This window comes from Eucalyptus grandis, chromosome 4 (assembly GCF_016545825.1).
Source record: "Eucalyptus grandis isolate ANBG69807.140 chromosome 4, ASM1654582v1, whole genome shotgun sequence".
NCBI lineage: Eukaryota > Viridiplantae > Streptophyta > Magnoliopsida > Myrtales > Myrtaceae > Eucalyptus > Eucalyptus grandis.
In genome coordinates this window covers 22,235,865-22,250,151 of record NC_052615.1, presented here as the reverse complement: position 1 = coordinate 22,250,151, position 14,287 = coordinate 22,235,865, and the positions used below count along the sequence as shown (strand labels likewise).

Here is a 14,287-nt window from a genome sequence, read left to right as displayed (position 1 = left end):
GAAAATGCAAAGACCTTTGAGTTAAAGGTGTTTTCCAAAATGCAAACTGTGTTTGGTAAATTATAATTTGAAAGCTCTTTGTGAAGTACCTTTGAGCAAAATGGTGTTTGGGGGACAAAGGACTTTTATGATAAAAAAAATTATCAAAAGAAAAATAAAAAAATTTGATTTGTGTGGGTCATAAATACGACATTATGTACTTAAAATTTTAGTTAAATTCACATCAAAATAGTTTATAACTTATAACCTAAAATAAAATCCAAGTTTAGACTCTTTTTAATGAAATTCCAAGTAAAAATCAAAGTCTTCTTTTGGTCATTTTCCCAAGTGCCGCACGATGCCCGGCTCCTTCTTCGCGCAGCTCCTTCTTCAACCTAGACCCTCGCCGGTGATCCCCAACCTCACCGCCCCCATGCCGCCGCCGCCGCCGCCGGCCTCCGAGCCTCGTGGCAAGCGGCCGCCGCCGCCCTGCGTCAAGCTCCTCCTGGTCCCCTCCTACCGGAGCACCGACTTCGAGGTCCACCGCCACTTGGCTCGCCCCGACCCACTCCCTCCCCGTCGCCCGCCGGTACTCCGACGAGACCAGCCCTGGACCTCGACTACCCTCCCTTCTTCGCCTTCCTCGAGCTCCTCCTCTCCTTCCCGCCCGCGCCGTCGACCCGTCATCGTCCACCTCCACCACAGCCTCGGCTACGGCGCCGCCTCGACCTCCGACAGTCGCGCGACCCCGATCGGCCGTCGCCGAGGCTACGCAACCTCGCCTGAGGTCGGGGGACCTCGGCGAGGGCCGCGCCTGGGTCGCGCGACCCCGATCGGCTGTCGCCGACTCAGATCTGAGCCGTGAGGACCCAGATCTGGGCCACTGCGACTCGCCGAGGCGGCCCCTCGCCATGGTCGTTGAGTCACCGCGACTCGCGGAGGTCGCCCGACTCTTCGACGACGATCGCCTAGGTTGTCGCGATCACGCCGGCGTCCCTCTAGCCGTCACCGGCCCCTCGCAGCAGTCAGGAAGAACAGGTGGTGAAGATGAACAGTATTCTCGAAAGGGCAAAAGACGGCAAAACAAAAAGTTCGTAAGGATAATTTCGGAAAAAAAAAAGTATGAACAAGACCCAGCGTGGGCATGCCGAAAAAGCCGAAAGCCCAAGGCGGGGGAGACCGCTTGGGCTTTCGGCCTTCACAAGGCTGGCATTTGGAGAATGGAGGTGCAAAATTTTTGCCAAACGCCCTCTACTTGGCCCAAGGGGCTTTGGACTCCCAAGGGGCTTTGGGAAGTGGTTCCCAAACGCACCCTTAGTGGAGCCTAGCCTAGGCACCTGGGATCTAGGCATGGTCACGAATGTCCCAAGCTAACCTTTGTGGATAGGGGCCCAAGCATCAAAGTCCCAAACTCGACCTCTATGGATCTAGGCCCGAGCATGGGCGAATTTGGCATTAGTATTAAGGTTCTAAACCTAGCTTCTTTGGACCTAGGCCTGGCCTTGATGAGCTCGACCTTGATGAACCTCGCCCCCGAGCTTGTTACCACAAACTCAAGAAGGGGCGTTGGTTTCTCGTGGTAGAGTCTCTGTTCTAAGTGCTAATGTCCAATCATGTTTTGGAAAATGATTTTTGATTGTTGATTTAGAAAATATTTTCTTTTGACTCATTTTTCTAAGCAATCCAAATGCTAAAAAATGAGGAAAATGTTCTCCCAAAAAGGAAAATTCCGTAAAATAAAGGGAGCTTTAGTTCTACTCTTAGCACGGTACTTGGATTATTACTTTCCCGGCATGCATTTAGTACTATTTGGACTTTAAATCATGTTTGTCTAAAGAAAGATAAGTGAAAAGATTTAAATAAATCGAAATTACATTTAGATAGAAACTGCAACCTAGTATTTAGCTTAATTCAAGCCGAGTTTCATTTTAATCGATTTAATAGCTCATTGTCAGCATCTAGTTTAGGAAATTTGCATTCCATGGTTCAGGATTATTGCACGTTCAATAGCTTACGGAAACCCGTAACAAGGCGATGTTAAATTTGCTCGATATGGCCAGGGTTTTCCTTATCGCACTTTATTTGTGTTTATATCTTCATAGCGTGCTTAATTATTGCTCTGCTTAATTTTGGTTACATAAGATTTTTCTTGTTTTAGGAAAATAAAAGTGTGAAAATATTACGTGGCTGTTTTCACGTAAAAAGCAAAAGGTACTAAATTGGACATTGAATAACACTTTAGCATAATCAAGTCTCTATATTCCAAGTCTTTGGTTTGCAGAAGTAAAACAAACTCCCTTATTTTACTTGGCCTCTGGTCGGCTCATAAGAGGTTGGAGACAGCTTCTAACGAAAAACCATATGTCACAATTTAAAATGAGAAAACCAAGTTACATTCACTAGGATTTGGGAGAGCTCCTGTCAAGAATTAGCCCCACCTTGCAAGAGGAACCAGCCATGCCCACTTGAAAATTCGTCAAACCCCCTTGGGGATGCTTAAAAATCCCTCGGCGGGGTAGTGACAGATGGTAAGTCTTCTAAGGAAACTCTGTAGTTCACTAGATACTGGTCGATGCTGATGAGGCTTTGGCTTGATATTTGACCTTCAGTTGTGGATCTGACCATATATCATTTGTAAATAGACAAAGGAGGAGAGATGTTCTGGGTTCAGGGCTCTGCTTACAAAAGGGACAGAGCAGATCAATTGAAATCCTCCTCTTGACAAACTTTTCTCTTGGAGGCAATGCACTTTGACATAGATTCCTTGAAAATATTTTTCAGTTTGGGAGAGATATTCAGTCGCCCTATTTCACACTACAAGACTCTTGGACTCTGACAGGAAGAAGATGCATGTTCCCTTTTTGGTCTATCTTCGTCTTCTCTAAGTTGATACCCACTTTTTATTGAGTAGGCTCGTGATATTTTTCCTGTCCAGACCAGTTTGTCATCTTCGTTAGCAGACGGTAGGGGAGTCCCTGCGATTTCGTTCACAATTTTTAAAAAGTACATTCTGGAGAATTTGTTCATCCAAGTGGAATTACAACTGTTGATTAATTCAGCAACAAAGTAATTTCTAGACATTTATTAGGACAATCAAGTCCGAATCTTCATGCATATACTGCGTAACATGTATTCCCAATGCCAAGCCCGTTCAGCAGTCTTCCTCCAATATCCAGCCAACAAGTATTCCGTAGATTAAATGCAGTATAGCCTAATCCATGGTTTGATCATTCACAAGAATAGTTGGTGAATATTTTCCTCGCATCTTAGCTGGAAGAAGGTCAAAGTGAATTTTTTCTTTTCCTGATGGTGATCCCTTAACCAGCCAGACAAGATTGCTTGTAAGTGCAAATTTCACAAATGCAGTAACTCAAAAACATCCAACAGCATTAAATCTGAATGAACTCATCCAAATGATAAGCCTGAGAGGTGGGAAATGCGATTTGGATTATTAAGCCCGTTAGTTGAGTCATCAACAATGAAGATGAATTCTGAAGACGCGAGAACAGCACAACATATTTGAGAAAGCCACATTGCCTGCATCAAAAAATACATCTTTTTGAGAATCCCCATGAAATCTGTCGGGTTCTTCATTGAAATCAAATCTGTCCTGTTTACCAGAGCCACTATTAGGCCTCCAACTGTTGTATTGAACCAAAAGCAAGTACTCCAACATGAAAAGATTGGGGAGAATGTCAATACGAGTTGAGATCCACTTTCCATTTATTAATTTGGTGTCACCAATAGAGATGTCACTTTTAGCCAGTCTGCTAAGTCTCATGCGTTTCATTTCACTCGAGCAAATCTTATTTTGCAATATATTGACAGATGAACATGTCTAGAGACATAGCACGAATGCAGATAGGCCTTGCCGCTGCAATCCATTATGCCAGACTCGGCTGTTGAAGAACAACCAGTCTGCATTCTGCATTGTAAAAACATGCCACAGTTACTGGTAGCTTCTACTTGACGTGTACTAATCTTATCAAGAAATGTAGCAAGTAGCACAATTGCCTAGAGCATATGCGAAACAAAGTGGCAGGCCAAAGTCAGTACTCAAATGGCATCTTTCTCACAAATGTGATTGAAGTAATTAATGAAGATCATTTGACATCTTTTTTGCAAAAATGAGTTTCATGCGGTGTACTCGAGTGATCCTGAATCAGCTACTCACTTTATCGCTGTTCAAGTTGATGTTATCATATGAAAACGTGGTAACAAGTATCAAACTGTCTGACACATTCTCTCCTCCTCTGTCCTGGGTGAGTGGAATATGTTACAAAGTAGTTGTCGGAATAAATTATTACATTCTTAGATGATCCATGTCAACCTTATGTCTTGGTATTAGCTAAGCAATCAAGAATAATACAGGTGCCTCTGGAAAATAATTTACTGACTTTTAGGCACCAAAAATAGAAGTAGACACATCCAACCAGAGTTGCAGGCATTGGTCTTGGTTGCTTCATCCTACCAATTCAGATTTCAACATAAAGTACAAATCATTGCTGAAATTGGGCAAGTGATGCTTGCAATTCTTCCAATGCTCGCCCCTTGGTCTCTGGCACTAGCTTTGCAGTGAATAAAATAGTTAAACCACAAATGCATGTGAAAATTAAAAAGGTTCCTGAAAGCAGCATAGTCAAGACAGAGATTTGTCAGTTCATGTGTATAGGCTCCAGAGAAGCATAGCTGACGAAAAGTATAGAACAAGGAGAAAATGGAGAATTAATTACCGGCTGCGCTCCATTCGAACATGAAGTTGAAAGTGTAGCTAACAATCCAAGCACAGGACCACTTTGCGAAGGTCACCAGGCTTCCAGCCGACCCTTTAACATTCAATGGGAATACCTATTGCGAATATGAGCATCAGAACAAGTGGGAATCCTATATGTGATCTTGAAATGGAGATTATAGAGTGCAATGTTAGACTCAAAGTATCTATTTACCTCAGACATTATAACCCATGGTAACCCTGCCATGCCAAGTGAGTAAGCTATAGAATACCCCTAACAAAAATAATCATCTGTCAGTAACGTCAATACTACTACTCCTGGAAATATGGCTGAGGACTTGAATCAACACTACTGTAAAGAAAAATTATTAGATTGTTGCTTCCCTGCTAGAAATAAAATGTGGTCTAACTTTTTTTTCTTTTTCTTCCCCTTCTTGTCCTAGACAGATTGAGCAAAGTGGACAAAGAAATTCATTTGCCATACATGTTCTAAAATTGAATAATAACTATTAGATGCAAAATCCTTTATTCTTTTGTCGAAGTATGCTCTCCAGTGAATTATTGCCTGGTAAAGTAGGATTAAGCTGAAACTCATTATGCCCTTAATCATAAGAGCTTGCCATATAAGTTTGAAAAACAAGTTACACAGACTTACCATAATGCCTACATACACCAAAATGGGAGTGACTTCCTTCCAATACTGCAGGTCCTGTTTTCATAGGAAGGTATTAAAACAAAAATCCAAGTCACTTCATGAGATCAAGAAGAATGAGTAGGTATTATTAGTGTTCGAGTACCTGCATGAAGAATGAGAATCCTAGAAGAAAGCAACTCAAGGCCATTCCAGCAGAAGAAACCTGCAAATGAAGGTTAGATTTGGTTATGCTTATTGAGTGGCTTACTTTAGGAGATTACGTCGATATGTATTGGTTTCGTCACCAGTAAAAGCGGTCTTCTTCCAGCCTTATCCGTCAAGATTACACTAAGAGCAGTTGCCGGGATCTGCAAAACAGGTGAGGAATCTTGAAAATGCGACAAACAAGATTCATCTTCCAGCACAATTCTCGATAGTCTATTACCTGGACAATTGCCATGCTTCGGGTACCAATGCTGCTGGAAAAGTCTGTCAGGATAATAAGTTAAGTTTACCTAGTCTTTGTTCTTTATGATTAATTAATGAATTTATAGCATGATTTCTACCAGCTGATTCAAATATAGAGCTTGCATAATAGGGAAATACACCCGAGCCTCCAAATTGTTGAAGCATCACCAATCCCACTCCTATCTAAGCTTTGAAACCATTAGGACATGGAAAAAAAAAAAGAGAGGAAACTATGGTAAGCAATTCAAATATCTTGAAGGAGAGGTTTACTATGAGGGAGTGAGTATATCTTCGTTGAAACAATTCAAGAATTCTAGACTGCGATTGCAGCTCAAAGGTTTCTGTATAGTCCTGTAAGACAATACAAACCGAAATATTAATAAGGAAAAGGAAAAGGGAAAACTTTCTCCTGTTGACATATGAAATGAAAAATTACTCTGATATCTGCCGCTTCCCGGGAAATGTCAACACTTCTGCCCCGGAGTCTTTGCAAAGTGACTTCAAACTCCTTTTCTTGACCGACTTTTACCTGTCAATAATTACACTAATCATCTTGTAATGAAAAATACAGAGTCCTCACTCGAACAGTCCCACAACATTACGTTCATCTTATGATTTTAGATTTCTAAATTCTCGCAAAAATTATAATGTATGTACCTCTGGCCATTCTCATTTCTCCACTAGACTTCAATTTCAGTCATGAGTGAAGCTATTCTTTGGTAAAATATTGAATTCGTTAACACTCTTCCCATTTTCGGTCTAAAATTTCGACACGAAAGCAACTCAAATTGATTTCCATGCCTTGTAATACATCGCGGTGTGCTACAAAATACTCTTCAATGGCATGCGGCATGCTACTTGTGCAATATAGATTGCCCCGTCAACTAATCATCGATGTTCTGCTATGTCATGGTTACTCAACCCTCAAATTGTCTCCAAATTTTCTCCATTGAATAACGAATAAACACATGAAATTGTTACCATTGAATGATGCCACATGGAGTAAAAAGTGATGGCCACAATCGAAATTAAAGTTTCATAAGAATGATAATGATCTATGTGGCTCCTCACGAGAACGTGATACACTCCATAAAAAACTTACCAGCCATCTAGGAGACTCCGGGATAAAAAATAAACCGAAAATTTGAAGTAGGCAGGGACTGCAACCTGAAAATGAAATCATGGACCGTGACCTTTTGATGTTTCTCAAGATCAGTCTAACAAAATAAAGCAGAAGAGAATGAAGACAGTACCTATCAAAGCCAAGATACGCCAGGAAACAATAGTTCCCACGAAGAAAATCAACGAAATGCCACAGCATAACAAAAACTGCAACAAGACCAAGCAAAGGTTAACGGGCAATGCATCAAGTCGACACGATTAACTTTCTACAGTAGCCCATAATGTTTCACCTGATTTAATGCTGTGAATGCTCCCCGGATACTTTTGGGTGTTATTTCAGCAATGTACACAGGTACCTGTTTGGCCGCATATTATCACTAACGGTCTTCTAGAAATTAATCAGAAAAGGGAATCTGTGTGTTTCTGCATTTACCACGTAACAGATAATCCCATAGCCAACTCCATTCAACAATCTTCCAATATTGAGCCACCATGCATTCTGCAAGGTAAGATAAAACACATGATTAACTACTTCATGGCCTTTTCAAAGAATACATAACCTCAGAAAAATAAAATATGATCGAATAATCTTCAAAATTTAGCAAAATTTAGCTTTTTTTTCCTTTTCAGGGGTGACCCCTTGACTAGATGGAGGGATAATTTGAAACCCAATTTGTCGCCAGGATCATGTGACCCCTAGAAATGAAGTGAAAATCACAGAAAAACTCCCTGAAGTTCACATTCGAACCCCTTTCTTGTCAAGATGTTCTTCAGCATGCTTTCATATTATCTGATAAGCGTGAGAGCGGGAAATGAAATTGAAGTTTTGTGGATCAAGTCATCGACAATCTACGAAGCAGAATTCTGAAGTGGCAAATAAACAGAGCACAAACCTTGGCAAATGCTATAGAAAGCCATCCTGCAGCTGAAATCGTTTGTGAAATCCCCATTGTCTGCGTCACAAACACGTCAGTCAAGAATTCTGTAAGATCTTTTCGAGTTCTTCACTGAAGATATATGATTTTCCAATTCAAGAATAGCTGGAAAGGCTAGAGAATGACTTACAAGTCTGCGACCCACCACATCTGTCATCCACCCGTTAACGAAAGCTCCTATCAACCCTCCTATTGTTAATACAGAACCAAAAAGCGAATACTGAAACATGAAAAATCAGGAATGTCAATATTAGAGAACCCGAATCATGACTCATGAATTCCCCTGTTCCGATGGTATCGCAGATAAAGAAGTCATTGTTTGCATGAAATTTGCAATGATAACGATAGAGGTTCTGGACGGAATCTCACTGAACAAAGAAATGACTGAAACATTCTAGCAATACATTGAGGACGTGTAGCATGTATGCATGATGGGACTCACCATTGCGGTAGAGAGCCCCAGGTCCTCCATTATTCCAGACTCAGCAGGTGATGAATAACCAGACTGCATTAAAGAAATATGCCACTGGTTATGGTGACTTCTACTTGGTGGAGAGTAAACTCATGAGAAACTACGGCCCAAACAAAGTAGTGGCCTAGAAGATCACCTTCAAAGGCAAGACAAAATAAGGGTACAAGTACAGCATAATCTCATAAATTTTGCATGACGCTCATATTAGTACTATAACCCTTTTTTTTTCACTCCCTTAAATACTACATTGGAATAAAATCCATCATTTGAGTGCTACTTCAGACAAATTGTCTTACATGGATATTTTGCATTTTAAAAACTTTGTTTTTTTTTAATTACTTTTTGAAATTTTTAGATTTTTTTTTTTTTTTTTGTGTGTTCTGGCCACAAAGGCCTCACCTAGGCCGGCGAGGCCATCACCAGCTGCAAGCAAGAGCCTTTGTGGCGAGGCCATGAAGGCCTCACCTAGAGCCATGGTAGCCTCGCCTCGCCAACCGCAGGCAAGGGCACGAAGGCCCTTGCTAAATCTAGTTGAGAATGATGGCAAGTTTTCTAACTAGGTAAATTATCAATAGTACGTAAATGATTGATTTTTTAAATTTGTGACACAAATACTTCAATTTTTTTTATAGTACTTATGTGAGTAACAAAAAATTATAAAAATTGTATGTGTCAGCGCCTTTAGTCTAACGAGGCAAATCACCCAAGACACTTAAATGATCAATTTTCAAATTTGTGGGATTTAATTAAGCGAAAAAAATTATGATGCACCGTTTGAAAGTTATGGCACTCATGTTGTACTTATCCAAAATGAGATATTAAATAACCTGATTTTTTTTTTTTTTTTGGTTGAAAAAACCTCATTTTATTTCACTTCAAGTAAGTAAAGTAGAAGAACAACCCAAATGGGCTTAAGAGCAAAGAACGTCCAGCAATGGTTGGGGAGGTGGAGGGCAAGCTTGAGATCTATTTCAAAGAAGGAATTGACGGAGTTGGGTTTTAACGAGACAATGCACAGTTTTATTTTGGTCTCTATAAGAATGGGTCATAGACCTGGGCATGTCCTTAAAAGGCTTAAGGAGGAAACAGGCAGAGGAATCGCCCTGAGGTGAGAGACCCCGCATTGTCCTCTGTATTCCCTCTCCAACAATCGCTCCAGTAGATGTTTCGGCTTTGAAGGCTCCATAAACGTTGATTTTAAGGGACTCCGAGACAGGCAGAACCCATTTCAAAGATGAGGTTCGATCTCTTGCTGAGTTACCCTTCTAATTTGAAAACCAGATTTTAAAATTTCATGCTTTGCAAACACAACTCCTTGTGAAGCTGGTTTTTTAGCTCGGAAAATGGCCCCGTTCCTCTCTTCCCAGACAAATCAGGGCACTTCGGCTACTGAATCGAGGGTAGGTTTTTCAAGTAAGTCGCTCTTGAAGTCAAGAAGCCATCTATCTATTCTGGTAAGTCCTTCACTCTGTATTTATTTACAAATCTTTGGGTCTGACCATACTTCAGTTGTCTAGGGATAGAGGAGGAACAAGTGTTACTCTGTTTCTGACTTCGTTTTGCACAAAAGGCACATCGGGTCAGGTATAATTCTTCATCTGAATAAGTTTTCTTTGTGGGGAGTACGTTTTGGCATAGATTTCACATGAAGACTTTGATTTTTGGTAGGGACTGCATATTCCACACCTTGCGCCACAAAGTTCTATACTTTTGGTATGAGGGCGATGCTTCTTTATGAAATAAGTTGATGTCTGCTTTCCGTAAAAGATTATACCCGTTTTTAACTGAATAAGTGCCTGACGTCGTTGCCGTCCAAACGATTCTGTCTTTCATTGGCGATTCTGTCTGTTTTGAAGTTTTTCTACCTTCCATGGGCGCTCTGCTTGTCAATTAACTCAGCAACAAGCTGAGGATCCTCTCGATTAGCTGATCTTATAATTGTGCCCAGCTTTAACCATTTATCTTTGCATATTCTAATCGATTCTCCATCATCCACTAACCATTGTATCACATCCCTACCAACTAGCAAACTTTGTCCTCCCCATGAAGGTCGGTATCCCTTCCTTGTATGCCTGAAATCAGTGCGGGGAAAGTAAAGCCTTTTAAGCAGCTGAATCCATAGTGTCGAAGGATTTTCTATCATTCTCCATGCTTGCCTACCCAACATAACCCTATTAAAAGTAATATGGTCTTTGAAGCCCATTCCTCCACTATCCTTCCTCATTTTCATCACATTCTAGCTTTTCTAATGTATTTAAATTTTCGTATCGTTGTTCTTCCACAAAAAAGAAGCAATCTTTTGTTCGGTAGCTTTACAAAATAGATATTGAAATTTTAAAAGTCGACATCGCATATAGTAAAGCTTGGACTACTACTTTCAAGAGAATTTCCTTCCCAGCTTTAGACATCAAATTTTACTTCCATCCTTCGAGCTTCATATTTCCATGCAAATATTTATTTATTTATTTATTAAATTTCCCTAGTTAGAGGGGATGCCTAAGTATTTCCCCATTTTCTCAATCTCTACGACTCTCGGTTCTTGATTTTTAAGAAGTATCATTTCTCAAAAATGCAATCCAAGTAGTGAAATATGATAATTTCACGTCTCTTTGCCAAACTGAGTATCCATAAAGAAACTGAATAGATCCTAGAGAAGCAACACGAGTCTCCGATTGTTGCCCAAATTATGACATTCTCAAAATCCAGGTCAACATTATATCTAGGGTCTATTAAACCATGTGATCCACGACGCGTGCTTCTGCAACAACAGCATTCACTTTCGCTCCTCACATGCCCCCCACCAATCCCCCTCAAAAAGGAAAAGAAAAAAAAAAACATAAAGCAACCATCACGGGAATGCCAAAATCACCATTTTGAAAAGAAAAGAAGGTTGTAAAAGGACAAACATTGACCGCGCAATTTGTTTCTCGCTCTTTCTTTCTCTGACAAAACATTCACTCGAATTCGAAAGGACCTGCGACAGAAATGCAAGAAAGAAAGAAATAGTAGGAAAGCAAGACTGCCCGACAGATGCTCGACAGAAAACAGAGCCGGGTTTTCCAATGATCAAACTACGCGCAAGCAATCAACGAAAAAGTTTATGCGATGATACTCACAGCACACCCGGTGGCGAAAGACCCGCAAACGGCGACGAGAGTGCTGAAGACGACGAGAGGCGTGACCGAGGGATCACTCGAGGCCTTGGGGTTGCTGGAGTTGGGCGGAAGTAGAGAGCTTGTTGGCAACCCGTCTTCTTCTGGGCTTTCTTTCTCCATGTGTCCCTTTTTTACCATGAAGTTATCGTGAAGAACAGGGATTTGCAAAGATGGCGGTGGCAAGAATCAGCTGCCAATGCCTATGAAGGGCCGTGTATAGGTGGGACGGGGGGAGAGAGAGAGAGGGAGAAGTGGATCCATGCTTCAAAGAAATAGACTTTCAGGTGGGACGAGAGGGGGGAGGGGGAGAGAGAGAGGTGGATCCCTACTTCCGTACTTCAAAGAACGAGACTTTCAGATGGGACGGGAGAGGAGGGGAGAGAGAGAGGTGGATCCGTACTTCAAAGAAATAGACTTTCAGGTGGGCCAAGGTATGACAGAGACGCAGGATGAGGAATTTTGGGGTGCATTTCAATAATTTTGTTCCCTAAAATAACTTCCATTGAGAAATAATATTTTATTTATGTTTTCTAGAATAATTTCTAAATCAAAAAACGCGTTTAATATGATCCTAAACTTTTCAAGGACTACAACAAGGTCCCGTTGCCGAAGTCATGTCTCGTAATCAAATGAAATTCTTCGTATCTCTTAATTTTGAAAAATGACATTTTTTCATGGCTTTAAATTTGTCAATCGTTATATAATTTTCAAACTTGAGCTTTTTAATCGTTGAGGCCATAGTGACCAGCAGAGTATAGGACAAATAGAAAAAAGAAAGACAAGATAAGGTAAAAAAATATACAAATTTTAAAAAGTCGCAAAAATTGTTTACATCAGTTGTGTCCTACGTCGGTGATTTTCGATTAAAATTAACTTGAATGAATCTACTGAAAAATCGTCAAAATGTTTATAATTAAATTGATTAAATTGAAAAGTTTAAAATTGAATTAATTGATATATAATAAGTTTATGACTTTTTGGATAATTATCCCTTATGTTTTGTGAATTCATATTTCTAATCCCATTGTCTTCCTTAAGTAGTGCATCTTTGCATCATTGAGAGAATAAGAGTAGCGGTGCTCAAGTCTAGGGTCCAAATTGCGATAGAAGCAAAAAAAATGAATAAAAATCAACTCTCTTGTTTTTTAGGGTGAGCATATCGGACTAATCGGATTGGAGTAGATTGGCCGGTTTGGTCTGGTTCATGAGGGTGTTGGTTCAATTCTCAATTCCATAAATATGGAATCAATGATTTTTGGTATGGTTCTCAATTGTTGGAGGAGAACCAGACCGGACTGAACTAATTCTTTTAAATATATATATTCTTTAATTTCTTAAAAATAGCAATAAACCCTAAAATAATAGTAACTCCTAGTATTTTTTTTATTTTTTATTTTTTATTTTTGCTTAGTGACTGGTTCGGTTCCCAATCCTAGGACCGTTCGATCCAATCCCCAATATTAAAAAAGGGAACTAGTCCGATTCCTAATTCCTATATGAAATCAAATCACACCGGGAACCAATTACCCTTACCGTTTTTGAAAAAAAAAAAATAGTGTGCTTTCTTATTTTCTTATTAACCATTAATTTGATCATGTACAACGATAGGACATGTATCACCTTGTAAATGAGTCTTTTGGGTGTTGACACCTAAATTTTCATCCAAAACTTCTAATGCATTTCATGAAAGTTAAGATTCGACATCACATAATTTTTCATTTGCGTTCCTTACTATATTTATCTGCACTCAATTCTAGAGACATTTTTGCTTAACAATAACATATGCATCAAATACGTTAGGGCCCTCCTAAGAGTGAGATTCTTGGCAAAACTTGACGAATTATTAACTGGGTGCGAATGGTTCCTCATGTGAGGTGGCCCATGGGCGTAAGGTTGATCGAACATCATATGTAAAAGTTATCCTTAGTCAAAAAAAAAAAAAATGAACTTTTCAAAAAAATAGTGATCTTAGTGCGCTATCACATGGTAGTTCTAGCGTAGCCTAGTGTTGATCTAAGAGGCCCAAGCATGATCCATGATTAGCTTAGTCGTGCACTAGGCCTTGCTCATATTGGGCTACTAGAAGCCTAGTGAGGCCCCACAAGGCTCGTACGTGACTCATAAGGCAATCGTCAGGCCTATGCATTTTGGCATTTATTTTGGCCATCTTTAGGCCCATATCACTGAGATTCTACTTCTGTCACTCAACATTTACATAATTTTCTTGATACAGATTTGACAAACAGATAGATTGGAAGACGATCCTCTAGATATTGTCCAACGGCTAGTTTGGAAGCAGATGAGTATTTAAAGAGACCAAGGAGTGAGGATCAAGTAAAAGACGAAGCGTAAAATTTAAAATTCCAAAGTTTGACAAATTTCGATCATACACTTATCTTTCATAAGCTTAAACATTTGTGATTGTGAGAGAAAGACCAAAAGAGTGACTTAGTGAGATAGTGTGATCTACCACTGAGTGTTTGCACTCAAAGTTGCAATCTTTTGTTGATCTGAAATCTAGTTAGTAGGTTGTTAGCATGAGAGAGTGGATGTATATTTGATCTTTAAGCCGAGCCACTATAAATTTTATGTGCAATCTTCTCTTCCCTTAACTCTCATTATTTAAGTCTATTGCTCACTTACAAGTCATTGCAGAAGTCTAGTGTTTAGCAAAACTAATTCTGATCCTCATCCAGACTTTGCTTGTAACTGATTTTATTTCGCATTTATTTGTACACCTATTCACTCCCCTTTATGTGTTCTTACTAGCAATATCAATTGGTATTAGAG

General features: G+C 40.0%; 1 protein-coding gene across 1 annotated transcript; it reads right to left on the bottom strand.

Annotated features, from left to right (window-relative positions):
• Window positions 1-4,158: 4,158 nt before the first annotated feature.
• LOC104441267 (sugar transporter ERD6-like 5) lies at window positions 4,159-11,834 on the bottom strand. Its single transcript, XM_010054324.3, has 18 exons — window positions 11,459-11,834; window positions 8,313-8,375; window positions 8,001-8,090; window positions 7,829-7,888; window positions 7,369-7,434; window positions 7,226-7,291; window positions 7,067-7,142; window positions 6,916-6,980; window positions 6,250-6,342; window positions 6,084-6,164; window positions 5,912-5,996; window positions 5,791-5,834; window positions 5,651-5,713; window positions 5,509-5,568; window positions 5,367-5,420; window positions 4,926-4,985; window positions 4,713-4,827; window positions 4,159-4,603 (listed from the first exon to the last, which is right to left on the bottom strand). Exons 1-18 carry the CDS (start codon window positions 11,633-11,635, stop codon window positions 4,479-4,481), a joined length of 1,443 nt encoding a protein of 480 aa, XP_010052626.2. The 5' UTR covers window positions 11,636-11,834; the 3' UTR covers window positions 4,159-4,478.
• Between the last annotated feature and the right edge of the window lie 2,453 nt (window positions 11,835-14,287).

Coding starts and splice junctions, on each gene's coding strand:
- LOC104441267 (XM_010054324.3), bottom strand. CDS start 11,635: ATGGTAAAAAAGGGACACATGGAGAAAGAAAGCCCAGAAGAAGACGGG. Junction 8,376..11,458: donor CTTTCGCCACCGGGTGTGCT/GTGAGTATCATC, acceptor TCTTTAATGCAG/TCTGGTTATTCATCACCTGC. Junction 5,421..5,508: donor GATTCTCATTCTTCATGCAG/GTACTCGAACAC, acceptor CTATGAAAACAG/GACCTGCAGTATTGGAAGGA.